At 40.5% G+C, this 19,090-nt stretch overlaps 1 protein-coding gene across 3 annotated transcripts in view; it reads right to left on the bottom strand.

Moving 5' to 3' along the window:
* Positions 1–19,090, bottom strand: part of DNAH12 (dynein axonemal heavy chain 12) — a 181,279-nt gene that overhangs the window by 29,919 nt on the left and 132,270 nt on the right. For all 3 annotated transcript variants that reach the window (XM_065550977.1, XM_065550978.1, XM_065550979.1), the window contains exons 51-59: positions 18,909–18,998; positions 17,346–17,486; positions 15,894–16,135; positions 15,385–15,532; positions 13,592–13,737; positions 12,059–12,273; positions 9,466–9,658; positions 8,081–8,273; positions 4,724–4,896 (exon numbers count right to left, since the gene is read on the bottom strand). In XM_065550977.1, the coding sequence (XP_065407049.1) occupies positions 4,724–4,896; positions 8,081–8,273; positions 9,466–9,658; positions 12,059–12,273; positions 13,592–13,737; positions 15,385–15,532; positions 15,894–16,135; positions 17,346–17,486; positions 18,909–18,998 (1,541 nt within the window). The remainder of the gene's footprint in view (positions 1–4,723; positions 4,897–8,080; positions 8,274–9,465; positions 9,659–12,058; positions 12,274–13,591; positions 13,738–15,384; positions 15,533–15,893; positions 16,136–17,345; positions 17,487–18,908; positions 18,999–19,090) is intronic.

Genomic DNA, 19,090 nt, shown 5'->3' with positions numbered 1-19,090 from the left:
TTGGCCTCCGGGAGCTATCCCACAGTGCACCATTGTGACCGCTCTGGACAGCAATCTGAACTCGGATGCACTGGCCAGGTAGACAGGAAAAGCCCCGCGAACATTTGAATTTCATTTCTTGTTTGCCCAGCACAGGAGAGCTCAGGTGACCACAGAGAGCTCATCAGCACAGATAACCATGCAGGCTGATAATCGAAAAAGAGCACCAGCATGGACCGTACGGGAGGTACTGGATCTGATCGCTATATGGGGAGAGGATTCAGTGCTAGCAGAACTTTGTTCGAAAAGACAAAATGCCAAAACTTTTGAAAAAATCTCCAAGGGCATGATGGAGAGAGGCCACAATAGGGACTCAGAGCAGTGCTGCGTGAATGTCAAGGAGCTCAGACAAACCTATCAGAAAACAAAGGAGGCAGACGGTCGCTCTGGGTCAGAGCCGCAGACATGCCGCTTCTACGCTGAGCTGCATGCAATTCTAGGGGGGGCCGCCACCACTACCCCACCTCTGACCATGGATTCCGAGGCGGGGGTAATCTCATCAGCCACACTTGAGGATTCTGCGGACGGGGAAGAGGAGGAGGAGGACGACGACGACAAGCTTGTGGAGAGCACACAGCACTCCGTTCTCCCCAACAGCCAGGATCTTTCCTGACTGAAGTACCCTCCCAAGCCAGTACCCAAGACCATGACCCCATGGAAGGGACCTCAGGTGAGTTTACCTTTTAAAATATAAAACATGGTTTAAAAGCAAGCGTTTTTTAATGATTAATTTGCCCTGAGGACTTGGGATGCATTTGCGGCCAGTACAGCTACTGGAAAAGTCTGTTAACGTGTCTGGGGATGGAGCGGAAATCCTCCAGGGACATCTCCATGAAGCTCTCCTGGAGGTACTCCAAAAGCCTTTGCAGAAGGTTTCTGGGCAGTGCAGCCTTATTCCGTCCTCCATGGTAGGACACTTGACCATGCCATGCTAGTAGCAAGTAATCTGGTATCATTGCATGACAAAGCCTGGCAGCGTATGGTCCCGGTGTTTACTGGCATTCAAGCAACATCCGTTCTTTATCTTGCTGTGTAATCCTCAGGAGAGTGATATTGCTCATGGTAACCTGGTTGAAATATGGGAATTTAATTAAGGGGACAGAGATGGCCCTTCCTACTGGACTGTTTGCCTGTGGCTGAGAAGAAATCCTTCCCTGTAGTAAGACAAGTGTGGGGGGGGGAGGGGAGTTTGGCACTAAGCTTTTCACGTGTGGCTAGCAGGGATCTTCCCTGATACCAGCCATGCAGTGGGGGGAGGGATAAAGCGATCATCCCAGAGAATTGGAGTGGGGAGTTAGTTTGTTTTTTGCTGCAGAAGGTTAACAGGAAAACTGCAGCACTCAACAGGCTTTGCTTGGTATGTGGGAAAGGAGGACGCAGAAGCCGAAAGACAATGGCTTACCATGGCCGTATGCAAGCCGAATTCTGTAGCCTGGACTTGCGTCTGTGATCTCTAGCAGCAAAGTCACAGGCACTCAATATTAAGAGGCAAAATGCGACCTTGCACAGAAATCAAATGTGCTATGTAATGTGAATAGTGTTGTTCATCGTGAAAGAGTATAAGCATTGTTCTGTAAAATGTATCTTTTTAAAAAATTCTGTCCTTTTTTTCCCCTCCCTCCAGCAGCTGCAAATTTTTCAAGCCTCCCTCCTCCGTCCCGAAGGCTATCTCAGATAAGGCGTCGGAAAAAGAGGATGCGAGACAAGATGTTCGCGGAAATCATGGAATCCACCCGCAATGAAAGAGCTCATCTGAATGAGTGGAAGGACACGGTTTCAAAGTATAGGAAAGATGCCAGTGAATGTGAGGACAGGAGGCACCAACATGAGGACATGAGGGACCAACGTGAGGAGAGGAGAGACGCTCGAGATGAGAGATGGTGGCAGGAAGATCAGAGGAAGCAGGATGCAATGCTGGGGCTGCTGCGTGAGCAAACAGACATGCTCTGGCATCTGGTGCAACTTCCGGAACGACAGCAGGATCACAGACTGCCGCTGCAGGCCCTGTATAACCACCCTCCCCCCTCACCATGTTCCATAGCCTCCTCACCCAGACGTGTAAGCATGCGGGCGGGGAGGGGGAGGCTCTGTGCACTCTCCCATTCCACCCCAGTGGACAGCCCAAGCAAAAGGCTGTCATTATTTTAACCTTTTTTTAGTGGCCTTTTCCTTCCCTCCGATCCTCCTCCCAAACCCCACCCAGGCTACCTTCTCAGTTCTCTCCCTCTTTTTATAATCAATTAATAAAGAATACATGAGTTTTAAATGATAGTGACTTTATTTCCTTTGAAAGCAAGCTGTGATCGAAGGGGGAGGATGGATTGCCTACAGAGAATGAGTCAATAAAGGGGTCGGGTTTTCATCAAGGAGAAACAAACAGAACTTTCACACGGTAGCCTGGCCAGTCATGAAACTGGTTTTCAAAGCTTCTCTGATGCGCCGCGCTTCCTGGTGTGCTCTTCTAATCGCCCTGGTGTCTGGCTGCACGTAATCAGCAGCCAGGCGATTTGCCTCAGCCTCCCACCCCGCCATAAAGGTCTCCCCCTTACTCTCACAGAGATTGTGGAGCACACAGCAAGCAGCAATAACAATGGGGATATTGGTTTGGCTGAGGTCTGAGCGAGTCAGTAAAGTGCGCCAGCGACCTTTTAAATGGCCAAATGCACATTCCACCACCATTCTGCACTTGCTCAGCCTGTAGTTGAACAGCTCCTGACTCCTGTCCAGGCTGCCTGTGTATGGCTTCATAAGCCATGGCATTAAGGGGTAGGCTGGGTCCCCAAGGATAACTATAGGCACTTCAACATCCCCAACGGTTATTTTCTGGTCCAGGAAGTAAGTCCCTTGCTGCAGCCGTTTAAACAGAGTAGTGTTCCTGAAGATGCGAGCGTCATGAACCCTTCCTGGCCAGCCCATGTTGATGTTGGTGAAACGTCCCCTGTGATCCACCAGTGCTTGCAGCACCATTGAAAAGTAACCCTTGCAGTTTATGTACTGGGTACCCTGGTGCTCCGGTGCCAAGATAGGTATATGGGTTCCATCTATCGCCCCACCACAGTTAGGGAATCCCATTGCAGCAAAGCCATCCACTATGGTGTGCACATTTCCCAGAGTCACTACCTTTCGTGGTAGTGGCAGCGGCTCAATGATTGCTTTGGCTACTTGCATGACAGCAGCCCCCACAGTAGATTTGCCCACTCCAAATTGATTCCCGACTGACCGGTAGCTGTCTGGCGTTGCAAGCTTCCACAAAGCTATCGCCACTCGCTTCTCAACTGTGAGGGCTGCTCTCATCCTGGTATTCTGGTGCTTCAGGGCAGGGGAAAGCAAGTCACAAAGTTCCATGAAAGTTCCCTTATGCATGCGAAAGTTTCGCAGCCACTGGGAATCGTCCCACACCTGCAACACTATGCGGTCCCACCAGTCTGTGCTTGTTTCCCGGGCCCAGAATCGGCATTCCACGGATAGAATCTGCCCCATCAACAACATAATCTCCAAAGCGCTGGGACCCACGGTTTGAGAGAATTCTGTGTCCATGTCCATGTCCTCATCACTCTCGTCACCGCACTGCCGTCGCCACCTCCTCCTTGCCTCGTTTTTCTGGTCCTGGTTCAGCATAAACTGCACAATAATGCGCGAGGTGTTTACAATGTTCATGACTGCTGTCTTGAGCTGAGCGGGCTCCATGCTTGCTGTCATCTGGCATCTGCTGTGTTCACCCAGGAAAAAAGGCGCGAAACAGTTGTCTGCCGTTGCTTTCATGGAAGGAGGGGTGAGGCTGTACGCAGAACCACCTGCGACAATGTTTTTTGCCCCATCAGGCACTGGGATCTCAACCCAGAATTCCAATGGGTGGGGGCGACTGCGGGAACTATGGGATAGCTATGGGATAACTACCCACAGTGCAACGCTCCGGAAATCGACGCTAGCCCCAGTACATGGATGCACACCGCCGAATGAATGTGCTTAGTGTGGCCGCATACATTCGACTTTATACAATCTGTTTCCAAAATTCGAATTCTGTAAATTCAGATTAATCCCGTAGTGTAGACATACCCTTAGGCTCCTTTGAATATCCCAGCCAAAATGATTAATTGAAATCTCAGTTGTACTCAGGTGGTGGCACTCTCACCACTCATTATGGGTTCTATTTCAACACCAGATTTGGAACCCTCTACAAATAACGCTGCAGCAGATTACTATACGGAGTGCTATCCTTTGTATGACATATTAAGAAGAGTGCTTGTGGTGGGAGAACTGTCCACTTGGAAGCGAAGAATCACAGTGCTTCGCTTAATAAAAGATATTTTGTGTTTGGAGAGTCTGTGTTTAAAAAGGGCAGAGTCAGTGGCTGATGGTTCCTCACCACAACTTGGACCTCCTATCTGATCTGCATATTAGGGGAGCTGAGCCCATCCTAGCTGCACTGTGGGCAACCAGTTCAGAGACTTATTAATATTTGTTTTTATAAAACTACAGATGCAAAAATACAGATGCTGATATTTGCTGGACCAAATTTGTAACACGAAAATTAGAGATAATTTCTAAAAACTTGGGCCTCAATGAGACAAAACAGAAGTGGAAAGCCTAATTTAGTGAGGTAAATGCTTTAAATGGAGGGAACTGTTGATGAGAAGAGAAATAAAGATAAATATGGTATTTTGGCTCAGAAATAAGTACTTACCTGTCATGAATAGAGTTGATATAGAGATTAACAAACCAACTGAGAGAGTACTGGTACATGGGGTCAATGTTAGCTAGGTCTGCAATGCTGAAGAAGAGCACCGATGAATGTTTTGCAATTGGTCTATAGCCTTCTCGAGATTCTGCTATTTTTATTTCTGTTTTCTCAGCAACCTAAATAAAATGACAAATATTGTAAAAGATTTTCTCTTCATATTTTCCTTTCTACATAAAGAATTTGTTAGTATATACTATCATTATTAAAAATAAATGTATATGACACTTTATAAGCACAGAGTAAGACACCTTCCATGCTCCAAAATACTTATAGACTCAGGCCCTAACCCTCAAATGAGCCCTGGGTGGGTGGAACCCTGCACTCTCACAAAGACCCCTTGACTTCACGATCTTCCCCCACAGAGCTCATTGCAGTACTGGGGCCTAAGGTAGTCAAGACCAAGACAAAACCAGGCACAACCGATCAGGCTTGTCCCTCTGCATCAGGTGTGTCGGAATTCACCATTAATGTCTGGAAATATGACTGGATTTTAAATTGCTCATGTATCATCATTCCAGCAGAAGATATTTAACAATATATTTGCCTTTTATAAAATATATTATATGAAATTAAATAACTTAGAATATAGCTAACATAAAGAGGGAAGGATTGTTTCTTACTTGTAAGACTATATTATAGTAGTAATGTAGCTAGGTGCTAACAAATGGAGTTTAAGGACAATAACAGTTAAAACACCGAATCACTGATATTTTATTGCTGTAAAGTCTTTGATAATTCAAAGATGTCTAGTCACCACCAATGATACTTAACTCTCATTAGTATCAAAAAGAATTATGTACACATATGGAAGGGAAGTTATTTTTCATAAATATGTTACCAAAACGAAGTTTACAGCTGTAGTTCTCTGCGGTCTAGATACCTGTAAGTCTGTCAGCTTTTTGAAAATACCCCATTTCTCTATTATGTATTTCTTAAGCACATCACAAGGATGAATTCCAGTGCAGCAAAAAACATTAATGTTACTGAAAAAAGGAGAGTATATTCTAAAGATTGGAATGTTTTTTCCTCCACTTTCTTATATTTCTATTTGCTCCCTGCACATATTTGGATAGGTCTGTTCAAGTATAATGGAAAAGTTTAGGTAACTGAGTAAAATATTGTAGGAAATTTATTAGTAGGTCATCATGCAAGGAAATATACCTTGTGCCTTAAAACATAAAATATGGAATTTATTAGGTTCCTTCTGAAAGCAACTGTTACTGAGACTCCAACCCTTCTCTCCTACATGAGCTTTAGTGAGAATTCTGTCATTCTCTTTACAGCTTTGCCATTCTGTACCTTTCCTTATGAAATCATTTAGTCCTTCAGAGAGCACTACTGGATTTATGTTAACAGGCTGGCCTAGAAGTGCCACACTGTATGCCACTAAAGCAAGGTAACTGCATGATAATTTAGTGCTTACTTGCACTGTATAGATAGATAACACAAACTTAACCTGACTCTATAAACAGACAGTCTTCATGCCACGGAAGAGGAAATCACTCTCTGATATAAATAGAGCACTTGCCTTAGCAATTTTTACAGACTCCATGTTTTACAATGAACTGCCAATGTGAAAGGCGAAGACACCAGGAGCTGGGGTGGAAACATGTATTTCTCAGGACAGGAAGAAACCTTCACTACTGTCACTGGCGTAATGTGCACCCTATTTCTTGCTTAGGAATATGATCCTGTACAAGTCCTAAGGAAAATCTACTAACTGTGCAAAACCCTCCTTTCATAAAAAAGATTAAACACATTGAGCCACAAATATCATAGCAAAGTGACATTACAGACCTTACAAAAACAAAAGAGCAAGGAAATTCAGACCTGAGGATAAAACATCACCTGTAACCTCACATCTGCATGAAACGTGGGTGCTTCAGAACACAAAGTGTTTTAGAAGATTGTTTTCAGAGACATCTACATTACTTTAGAACAATAGGGCTCTAACAGATGACTGTGAACCAGATCGTTCTCCCCAGTTTCTAATGCATCTTAGGCACTTAGGGCTTGGCTACCTGGGGAAACTGATCAGCAGAATGGTAATGGTATACTTATATTGCTGTAGTTATGCCAGGATAACTTCCCATATGGAGACACTATTCTGAAATAAAAGTAACTTTATTCCAGTATAAATACTCTGCTTTGACATGTTATAACAAGGAGTTCACCAGCATATCTATTCTGGTATGATTATACTGCTATAATTCTGTTGGTCAAATTTTCCATATAGACAAGTGCTAAGCCAGGGGTTGTCGAGGGGAAAACCTTTCTGGCTCCATGGTACTTTTTATCCACTACTCCAAACTTAAAGAGTCCTACAGTGCGTGTTCTGAGGAAATTAGCCTAATTGATTTAGGAGAAGGAGGCCTGGGGCAGGAGTTAAGACTGGGAGAATATCACTATTTGTTGCACTTTCCCAATCCCTTCTCAAATGGGGAATCCCTGCATTATATGATGCAGATTATCTTCACAGTGGACCCTCCCCAAAATGTTGTTCAAGAGCAGTGGAAGATAAGACAGTATTGCAGCATCTCACCTTCCCAGAAACCCTTATTTCAGAAGATCTGCAAATGTAGAGGTCAAACCCTCTGCCATTTTCCTAGCATGATACACTGCCCACTAACAAGATAATTCAGAGAAAACTCATATAATGGGCAGTCAAAATGTTTCTTGTCCCATATGCAGGTTTTTCCAATTGGGGGACAATCTGGCCCACTATGCTTACCCATATATAACATCTCCCATCTTCAGTGTACCACAAAAATTTTAATTAATCCGCCCAGCCTCCTCCGTGATGTCCTAAAGGTAAGTATTATTATTCTCATTTTATATGTGGGAAAATTAAAACACAGACAGGTTAACTGACTCACACGAAGCCATGCAGTGAGTCAGAGGCATTTACAGTATTAGAACTTGGAGTTTCTGGCTCCTAGTCTCATGTCTGTTGCTACACCATTACTGTCTTCCTTAAAAGACTTTTGTTCATTTAAAAATTAGACCCTTACAACTACATTAATAGAGGGACAAATCCTGAAGGCCTTATCTCTTACTCAATCCTTATTCAGGCACAACTGCCTTTGAAGATTGACGTTTTGCCTAAGTAAGGACTGAACTAACTATGAACAAGGATTTCAGCGTTTGCTCAACAGTTTTTCTTTTTCTTATAAATTGATCTTTTCCATTCAGAAGCATAGAATTTTGCTTCTAATTCCCAGCCTTCCAGGCAGCAAGCAAGTTTTTAGGTTTTGTACACAATAACCACTGAATTTGAAAACAAAATCTAACATTCCTTACCTGTTGTTTCTTGGTGATCTCATTAGACATTATTTTAGCAGAGTCCAAGACCATGATAGCACTCTCATCTTCCAGAATGTTCCCTTCAGAAGACTGTAAGGTTTCTAAAATTTTCTTCTCAATTTCCTTTAGTTGTTTTTTATTGGCTGCAGACAGAAGGATGAGAGCATTCCTCTCCTCTTCTAATTCTGGTCTAAAAACCAAAAAACATACACCCAAAGTTTACCTTTTGTATTATTATTGTTACATATTCAGATACCTGCATGTAGTTAATCCATATTTGTAAAATCAATATTTAACTAAAGTAGATCACATTGTTCATGTTATATGATCACGTAATATTAGTGTCACAGAAACCTTACCTCTTGATTTTAGGAAGTTTGTGTCAGGATCTTAGCATTCCATTAATGCAGTTTTTACCACTGAGCTATACAGTTATACTGGAGCTACATTAGCGCCAATCCTCTTTATTCTCTCAATTTTATCAAGACACTAAGGCCAACACTTTCAAATCTGGGTGCCCAAAGTTAAGTTCTTGGGGGTCAAATTCTACGCTTACACCCAGAGCTTTCCCACTTACATCAATAGGGTTGCACAGGTTTTCAGTCACTACAGAATTTGGCCCCTAAATCCTTGACTTGATTCCGAGCTCAGCTCCTGAAAATCAGGCCACTTATTTAGGTGCCTACATATGGACTTAGGTACAAAACTTTAGGTTACAGTAGTTTTATGTTTGAAAATGTTTGCCTAAAATTTTATATCCAGACTTCTGAAAATGTCAGTTCATCCTAATTTTTAATTACTATACATGTAACTCTTGTTTTTGAGTAAATATTATTCAGTACTGCTTGAGTTTGTAATTAAATGTACTATGATTTTTTTAGCAAGTAAATCTAGTATATTTGAGTGGGCAATTCTGTGTTTGTCTGAATGATCAGAAACCCAGGAAATCCAATTAAATCTGTCTCTGTTTTGAGTTTAGACAAGAACTAGAAACAGTTTCAGAGCCACCATGTTCTTCCTTCATAGAAAAGTAAAAATGCAGTCTAATAATCCAATATTCACATCTGCATGTGCAAAATCAGTGGGCTTGATTGCCAGGAAGCCATATCAGAAAACAAATAATGATGGTTGCTCAGTGATAATGTTAAATAACAAAACACTTTTCCAGTATCTCAGATGACTCACACTTACTATAGTGATGGACTCCCTAGAAATATCTTAAATAAGACAGCTAGAATACCAGGATTGTTATAGTTGTTATGAAAAAACATTTAGAATCATTAACAATTGCCCCATTTTATTATGAACATTTATCTTAATTGCTTCCAAAGTCTCCTGTTTAGAATATTTCATTTGCCTATTTGCAATAAACAAACACATACCTTTCTTTTGCAACAACAATACCTAGTAGCTGGTCTTCAAGTCCCTCTGGTGTTATCATGAAGTTGAGTAAAGAAACTTTTGTAGCCAGTTCAGGCATATAATGTGGATTTCTTAGTTTTGTTGTAATAAAAAATTTGAAATCACTGGAATACTCAATAACTGTCTCACCAAGTCGGATGCAATCCATGCCCCCTAAAGTTCAAAAGACAAACATTTGTGCATGTGACGCTGTTCTTTGTTAAAAAATTTGTATTGGTTTTCACCATAAATAGATTACAGTGCTGTGTTGTTATAAAGGAACTGATCCTGAGTCGTAACCCTCCCATGAGTGTACACTGTCTCCTTGAGGACAGCTTACTTGGTAATTACTGTGAGTATCCAGTGACAGGGGCTGGATGATACAGGAGAAAGCTCTTCCAAGGGGGTTTGGGGATTGGGGTGCACCTATCATTAACCTGCAAATCAAAATAGGACTGGCAGAGTCCTGAGGAGAATGCGAGTGGCTGAAAGGCTGGCAGTGTACAAGGGCTGACACCCAGATACCACAAGATAAACTCCCTCACAGAGGCAAGGTGGTAACAAAGTGACCCACAATCCGAGGCGTCCCGAGAAAACATCACACTGTAAGTTATATGTTTGTTTACCTCAATTATTTATGCAAAAAAATATTACTTTTGTGATCAAGTAAAAGCAAAAGTCTTGTTAAGATCAAATCAAGTAACCTCAAATAGTAAGAGCTGGAAACAAGGTGAGTCCTGGCCCCATATAAGTCAGTGTTATAACTACCACTCACTTCAGTGGAGCCAGGAATCAGGGCTGGCTCTAGGCATCAGCAAAACAAGCTGGTGCTTGGGGCGGCACATTTTTAGGGGCAGCATTCTGGCGCGGGCCATGCCGCCCCTAAAAATGTGCCCCGGCTGCCCTAACTCACCTCCGCTGCTGCCGCTCGCCCGCCGCTGCTCGCCCTCCCTCCCAGGCTCTCAAACCCGGGAGGGAGGGGGAGATCCCGAGTGGCCGCGGCGTGCGAAACAGCTGATTCGCGCGCTGCGGCCGCTCGGGATCTCCCCCTCCCTCCCGGGTTTGAGTGCCTGGGAGGGAGGGCGAGCAGCGGCCCACAAATCAGCTGTTTCGTGCGCCGCAGCCACTCGGGATCTCCCCCTCCCTCCCAGGCTTGAGAGCCTGGGGGGAGGAGGCAGGGCTGGGGATTTGGGGAAGAGGCGGAGCCGGGGGTGGGGTAAGAAAAAAATGGGGGGGCGGCCAAAATTGTTTTTGCTTGGGGTGGCAAAAATCCTAGAGCCGGCCCTGCCAGGAATTCATCCATAGTAGGTAAAAATAATTGAGGGGTCACACATTTCTGCCCTTCCTTTATTGTGTACATATACAATTGGAAAAGGTACAGGTTTTGTGTGGCTGCTTTTAAACTTCATATTCTTGTTTCACAGTAGCTCAAGCCAATTCATGTATTAAAACAAGATATCAAGATGATCTTGACAAGATCCATACACAGCATATCAAGCAAGCACATAGTCTTATTTGACCTTAACCCAAACTCTCCTATGTTTTTTGCTACCACCTGTCATGCTTTGTATAATTTTAGACTGTAAAATTTCCCTGGAAGTTCTTTTGTTTGTCTGTAAAGTGTCACACACACCTGTGGCCCTGTACAAATATTTACAACATATATGTGCCACTAGCGTCTGCTGCAACAAGCACATATGGGGCAGGTTGTCTGTGGCTCAACCTTTAGAGACATAGGAGATTGCTACAGCCCTATTCCCCTCCCCTTTAGAGAGATCAGCTCTCTCTAAAAGAGCAGACGATCTTCAGGGACAGACCATCCATTTTCTATCTTCCACTCAAGTAGAGTGGGGATCTTTAAAGGGTGGACACATAACCCAGACATCTTCCTCTTATCCATGGGAGGGCTGCTCACAGACTGACTCCTACACCTCCAAATATTTTTGTTTCAATTTTCATTTTTCATTTGAAAACAAAACAAGAAAATTCAGTGTTCAGGTCCCTCTACCCACTCTTTTTCTCTCACTTATTTAATTTCACCCCTTTTTATCACTTGGAAAACAAAGGATACATTTTTTGAAAAAGGAGATTCCCACCTTAAACCAGGACCTTTTCTTCATCATCATATCACTTTGAGAAGATAATACTTACATGAAAAATTGCAACTTTTGCAAAATACCATGATAACTTTTCAGAATTTAATGCAATAAATAATACAGCCTACTAAGTTAAAACATATTTTATAAATAAGATATCTAGCATTACCTAGTATATTATAACACTTCAGAAAAAAGATATTCAGCGTCAATGGGAGTTTTACCTTTGCAGGGTCAAACCTACTATATTTAAATATATCACCGCTGCATAGTGAAGTTTTCAAGTAAGAAATCTATAATGTGACATTTGTGAACTTTATTAAAAAGTAAAAATCAGCTTAAGAAGGCTATCAAATTACCTTTCTCTGATCATAAGCAGCAAAAGTAAAGAAAGAAGAAAAATATTAGCTGATATAACAGATCATTAGATGAGCATTAATGCTGCATACTTCTGGGCTCATAACTAATTTTCTTGTACCTTGTTTAAAGGTTTGTCTAAGCAGCAGGGGTTCCAATGATGGGTCTAGCTCTTCCCCAACATTTTCTAGCAGAAGTGGAGTTCCAAACTGAATGCAGTTCTCCAAAGTTCTCATGTAGTCTGTATCAGTGAACTTGATAACACTCAACTGGTTTTCTTTCTCGGAGTTCTTTATCCATTTATTGGCTTGACCCTGGGGATCAATCATTAATGGCCTAGAATGTACAGTACAAAGAACTTGCTCAGTATACATGACTTTTTGTAAATTCAAGATTATTTCTGCTATGGACTAGCTGGAAGAAAGTGACACACGATACTTTATGGCTGTATTATTTTAAGAGATGAACGTCCACTGGCTGAGTATTACAGTCACAATTTGAACAGAAATATCAGAATTCTTTTAAAAGCCATGAAGATGGTGTTTATGATTTTTAAAAAAAAAAAAAGTCAGAATTCAGAATTTTTTTTGACCGCTTCGCTGTATTTCTCCTTTGGAATTCTGATTTTTTAGAATTTTTTATTATATGTGAGTTTTGCAATATGGAGCTGTACTCACTTGCACTAACTGAAGATATGAGTCTATATCTATATCTATATAGATATATATTTTTTTTTAAAAGGAAGCAAAAGCTTTTAGCACAAAAGCTGTCAGACAAATTTAGTATATCCCACAGGTAGGCGGTTTGAGTTTCAATGGAGGATCACTGAAGGGATATAAATAGTATCTGAGTGTCTTTCTTCCTGTAGGCAACATTCAGGTTCCAGAACAGAATAAATAATAGAACATTATTATTGCAATTTGTAATGTTTTTCTTACTTATTGAAATTCACTTCTGTGCAGAGGGCCATCCCAATGCTCTCACAGCATTTAAGTGGGACTTAAGTCCTCAAAATAAGGCTTAGCTCAGACTTTGATAACAAAAATCCTTGCGCTGGCCCTCTGCACAGAAGTCAATTTCATCCAAAATACTAGTCTCTAAAACATGACAAAGAGTGAAGCTGAAGGTGACTGTGGTAGCAATAGGACTTTGAAATATGTGTATCATCTGATGCACAGTTTTTCTATATTGTGGTTTATATATTTAATGGCTCACACAAGAAAAATATTTATTAAAACTGTTGTCAAAAAATGTCCTTCTGCCTTCTATGTTTCTACAACTGCAAAAAAGAAGAAATTACCAGACTTATATCAATCTGTGTTATTAGTCAATAATTTTGCAATGTAAAGTCATTGTGCACAATAGAGACATTGGAAAATGTGAATAATCCAGAAATAAGTTTAATCACAATATAAAATTCAACAACTGCATTTAAAGATGAAAAAATTATCTGTAATATTCTGGAAGGAAAACTTTCACCCATTGAAAACATTGGGTCTGATCCTGTGAGGAACAAAGCCTCCTCAAGTTCCACTGAAGGGTTTGGGAGGAGAAGGGTATGCAGCACCTTTCTGTTTCTAGTATATAGACTAAATTTCATTTAGTCTGAAATCTCAGTTTGTTTTAGCAAATTATTAGCTTCTTTGTTACCTACCAACGCCTGGAGTTGTCAACAATCACACCATTGTCAACTGAAAAGTTGTCTGTTGGTAATCCAGCAATATTCCAGGCTCTGATTTTTATTGGGTCACCAAGGGTCTTACTCAAGGAGAAGTTCTCAGAACAAGGGATATTTTTGTCCTACAAGAAAAAATAAATCTTTATTTCTTTAAATATTGTTAAAATACTGCTTAGGTTAAAAGTATTAATTTATTCACAACTTGCTTTAAAAAATTGGCTTTTGTTCAAGGAGAGAAAATCATGGGGTGGGGGAATTCACTTTTGCAGAAAATGGAAAGATTTTTCCCAATTTAGTACAAATTTTGTGGTGACTTTCCCCAATTTTGTGGGATTTTTCTCGATTTTTTTTTCCAGTTCTGAAGGTATTCTATTTAACCCTTTTGTAATATGTTGTGTGATGATCACTAACACACTGCAGTGTAGTCGGGAAAACAGAACCATCTGGAAATCTTTAAATTGCAAGAAAATTTTCCCAACTTTTGTTTATTTGTTCTGTATTTAGACTTCCAATTAATATAATGCACTTTTCCAATGCCGGTCAGTCACATATTATTTCATCGTTACTTACCTAAATCAAGTCTATGGTACAAGTCTATGGTATCTCTTTAAAAAAAGCACAAGCAAGTACTGTGCAGCAATAATTTCTTCAGTAAAGCACCAGCTATACAAATATATGTGCTAGCACAGACCTCTGCACCCATGAGGAAAACCACTGACTTCAGTGGAACAATGGGATTCTGTACAGGTACATAGGTCAAAATTAGTGCATCTATTTGCAGGATTGGGACCTAAGAGCAGCTAGGACTAGCAACATCCAACCACAAAGTGGAAGTTGAAAGGCCCTGATCTTGCAAAGGGAATATTCTGGTCCTGTGTTAGCCCTATTGGTCCCTTTGCAAGCTCATAGCCTAAGCCTTTATCTTCCACCTTGCCATCCACCATACTTCACGCTCCAGTACTGCAAACAGATGCCCCATGGAGTCTGACTGAAATCAGTGGGATGCTGTATGGCAGTAAGGGTCCATCTGAGCAATTCCCTTTGCAGAATCAGGGCATTAGATTGTGACTTGATATTTCATTCTGCAAGTATGCAAGCCCTTTTCTTGCAACCACTTTTAAAATGTTTTAAAGGGAAGTAGCACAGTTTAACAGTGCTTAACATGTTTGCATCCACACTGCAAACTTTAAAAAATGTTTCATATTTATCCATTCAAAACTTAGATTTGGAAACAGAGTAAAGGAGCACCATCTCAAACATGGTTGTGTTGAAAATGGTTTATTTAAATGGTTTACTTGAAGGGCTTTACTTGGGGACAGGGCTTTTATCAGGATAACTAAATATGCAAAAATTCTTTTGGTTTGTGGTTGGGTTGGACAGACTAGCTAGCACTGTGCCATCCATCAAAATGTGGCTGCATTTTAGTTTGTAAAGTGATTCCTTTATTTATTTAAGGCCAATTTCTGAAGTCCTCTCAATCATTACTTAGTCTTTACTCACGTGAAACTCTCACTGAAGTCAATGGGTCAACATCAGATCATTGCTGGTACACCAGTGTAAACCTGGAATAAATCCACTGAATTCAGTGAATTACTCTAGATTTACAGAAGTGTAAATCAGCAAAATGTAGACCACTAACTTTAATATGATTTTTACTAAGACACCAAGTAAAAAATTAGAAATTTCAGGATTTGGCTCACAGATTGTAAAGCATTTTGGGATCCCTTGGGATGAAAGATATTATTTAAAGCTAAGATAAACTTTCTAACCTTGCACAACTTGCTCCAGTCTTTAGTACACGCTTGTCGAAAGGCAATAGTGAAAGCACCCAGGTAAGCTATCACTCCAGCTGATATCAGAACATCTCCTGTCAAATTATCATATGTATTTTGAAGATCATTTGCAGCATTACACCATCTACAGATAAGCAAAGATACCATATAAAAGAAGTTAAAACCGCTATATTGGTAGCATTAACAGAGTACATCATCAACACAAGAAGTGTTTTCCCTTTATGTTAAAGGTGAATTGCAAAGAAATAATTAAAACATTGTATTTGTGCCCTTGAATGTTGCTTTGAAGACTGCCTCAAGTGTTTTGGTGAGTATTTTTTACATCACAATATTGGGACCTTTGACAATCTTTGAAGGACCTGATTGCCCCAGTCCCCAAATGAGGACACAGGGATGCAAAAGTTTAAGGCTCAGAGAACTAAAGCTCAGGTTTTGTCTCTACTTTTTGATGCATGTTCGAATCAGCATTTGTATTTACATCTGACCTTGATTTTTCTCCACCCAGTCCTCCAATCAGCTTCTCTGCTCTTTCTAGTTTCTTAGCACACAGAGCCACCTGGAATTCTAGACGAGCCTTTTCTTCAGTTTTCTCAACAAAGGTTTGTTGCAATTTTGCCAAATGATTCTCCACTGCTGCAAGTTCAGCTCTCTTCTGATTCAGTAATGCCATAGTTTCTGCTAAGGACTGCTGGGCCTCCCCTAGACGGGCTTTCTTGGGAGCAACCACCTGTTCAATTACAATTAATGCAGGGATGCTAAATCCATATATTATAGGTTTACTGATGTATAAAGTTCTATATGTAACACTTTGGATCAATATTCCAAGGTAAGGAAGAGAATATTTTATAATATTCATATTTGGAAAGAAGCCATAGTGATGAATAGGGAGGTGGGTCTAATATACTAAATGCACTATGTTTTTTGAGATTGAAGCTTAGGAAGCATAGCCAATTAACAATGTAAATTCATTCTAAATTACTTGAATAAAAAATTAAAATTAAACTGGCTCAGAACCTTATTGTATTAAATTAATAAATTAAGTTGCATTACCAAGGCAGCAAACATACTGTATTGATGCTTGCCATAAATTTTCATCCAACATCGGACACCTTTTATTATTATTATAGCAGCAATGTTAGTACCATTGATAAAAAAAATTACCGAAGTGAGATAAACAAGGATTAAAGCAGACAGAATTTGTTCTCCTTTTTCTCTAAGTTAAAAATTAAAACAAAAAAAAATACAAAAATCCCCAAAACAATATCATTCCAAAGTACCATCCATTGGCTAAAAAAAATTACTTTATTTATCATTTGATTTTCAATATCCATTTACAGATGGTAATTTAGGTCATATTGTTTAAAGAAAAAAAGAACATACAAATATTTTTCACAGTTTTCTAGTAGAATGAACATATTTCTGTTCTATTTAGTGGTGTGTGTACCCTACGGCAGAGACTCCTCAACTATTTAATTCTTTGGAATTCTCTGTAAGAGAAAGTCTCTTGCATGGACTCTCTCTCCATTCACCATCCCCTTTTTTCCTTCCTTGATTCTCAAAATATTTAATTATGTAGACAACCCACTCCCCATGGACCTCCTGGATCACAATTTTAGATATCCTCTTTTATGGTATAAGCAGAAAATAAAAGTATTATTGTAGTTTTGACAGACTTTATAGTACTTCATTTTAATCTGTATGCTGCTTCAGCAAAACATATCTTATCTCCATCAAATCTGACAGTTATTTTCATCTTCACAGATAGTCACAGTCCGCTATTAAATTTGAAAATATATGTCCTAAATTTATTTTCCTGTGCAGAACCTTTTATTTCAGTTTAACTGAAATCATAATAAATAGCTTAGTCTTGTAGTCCTCATGTGTATGTAACTTCCACTAAAGTCAACGGGAGTTTCAGGAATGGTATCAAAACATACCTTAGCAACTCTGTCATACACTTCCATAGCCATAATCCATTTACACAAACCCTCAGCTGCGGAGGATGCTTTAGCCACCTTAGGTGGATCAAACTCAGGATTAGTCAGATATTCAGAACGAATCTTCTGCATGACAGTCACCTACATGATAAAAACATTACAGCCATAGGAAAACTTTATTTATCTCAGGCCCAGTTTTGCTACCCTTACCTTGCTTAACAATACCTTAACTCCAAAAGTTGATCAACTGAAATCAGTAAGGAATTACTCAATATGGGTAACTGTGACAGAGTCCAGTCCTAATTTGTTTCTCTAATTTTCTCAATGTCTACATTCTTACCCAGCTTCCCTCCTAGTCAGATCGCCATCCTTTGTGTCCTTCTTCAAGTCTTATTTTAAGTTGCCCCTCCTTCTGAAACAAATGCATTCCCTTTCTTCTTTTATATTCATCCTTAGAATTTACTTACTTCAGCAAAGCTTTTTAATGATGAGCTCCAAAGTTATCTTTACTGAATGAAGACTGGATCTTCAACCAGAGTATGTGAATGAATTAGATTGCCTGTGCCTACTTCTGGGAGGCCCAATCTTGAGATACTAAGTACTCGCAACTTGCAAGGATCAGGCCCTTAGACCAGTGGTCTCCAAAGTGGGGTGCGCAAGAGGATCCTTGGGGGTGCGTGGCAGGCGGAGCGCTTTTTTTTTTTTTTGCTTCGTCTTTAGTTCGGGCGGGAGTCCGAGCGGCGGTTGGTTTTTTTTTGCTTCGTCAGGTTGGACAGGAGTCTGAGCAGCCTTTTTTTTTTTTTTTTTGCTTTGGCAAAAAGCAGGGGTGCGTGCTCAAAAAATTTTTACTGATAGGGGTGCGCGATCAAAAACGTTTGGAGACCACTGCCTTAGACAATAAGTTCCCTGCAGGCAGAGGTCATATCTTTATATTGTGCCCTTGTACATTTCTGGGCATATAATCATATGTTATCCACACTGTCAGATTTAATCTATTTTTCAGATACAGTTTTTTTAATAAAGAAACCCCACTGATATATTTAGCCCTTTCAAAACTAAATAAAATGTATTATGCCAGACCTGATTTTGTCACAGCTTCTCTGGTAAACATACAGGGACTGATTTAGTAAAGCTGGTACAAGGAGATGTTACTTACATATTTTTGAGCTGGGTAAATCTCGGTACAGAACTTTTCACTCAAGGAGCTAGCGGGCAGAGGTACAGACAACCCCTACTGAGGGATAACTCTAAATCCTGCTGGAATGCCATAGGAGGCACCACTGGTAGGAGCCACTGAGAGGAGGAGTTGAATCACTGTATTCCCAGTCTGCCCTGGCCATGCACCCTTCTTGAACAGTGTCATTCACTTCTCAGATGACACTTGCTCCTAAAAGCCTGCAGAATAACTGAGATTGCAAGCTGCTGTGTGCTGACACAATTCCCTCTTCCCCATGCAGTTTATTTCCATGAAAGCCCTGTGTATTTATCCCTTGGTGTAATATCTTCTGTACATGCTTTTGGAGGCAGATTTCATAACTCAAAAGACATTAACCAAACACTTACTGGAATGTTATCCTTGTCATATTCTCTAAGATCCTTTAAGAAATTCATGTCACCCAGAACTTTCTTGCTAGGCCCCCAGTAATCCAAGACCTACAACGGAAATTAGGGAAGAACTTTTAAATCAAAATGAATTCATAAATATCCTCTAATTAACAGACAGGAATGCATACTTATTACCAAAG

The sequence above is a fragment of the Chrysemys picta genome, chromosome 7 (genome assembly GCF_011386835.1).
Source record: "Chrysemys picta bellii isolate R12L10 chromosome 7, ASM1138683v2, whole genome shotgun sequence".
In the NCBI taxonomy this organism is placed as follows: Eukaryota; Metazoa; Chordata; order Testudines; family Emydidae; genus Chrysemys; species Chrysemys picta.
The sequence above is the reverse complement of the archived record's forward strand: the minus strand, read 5'-3'. Positions and strand labels throughout refer to the sequence as shown.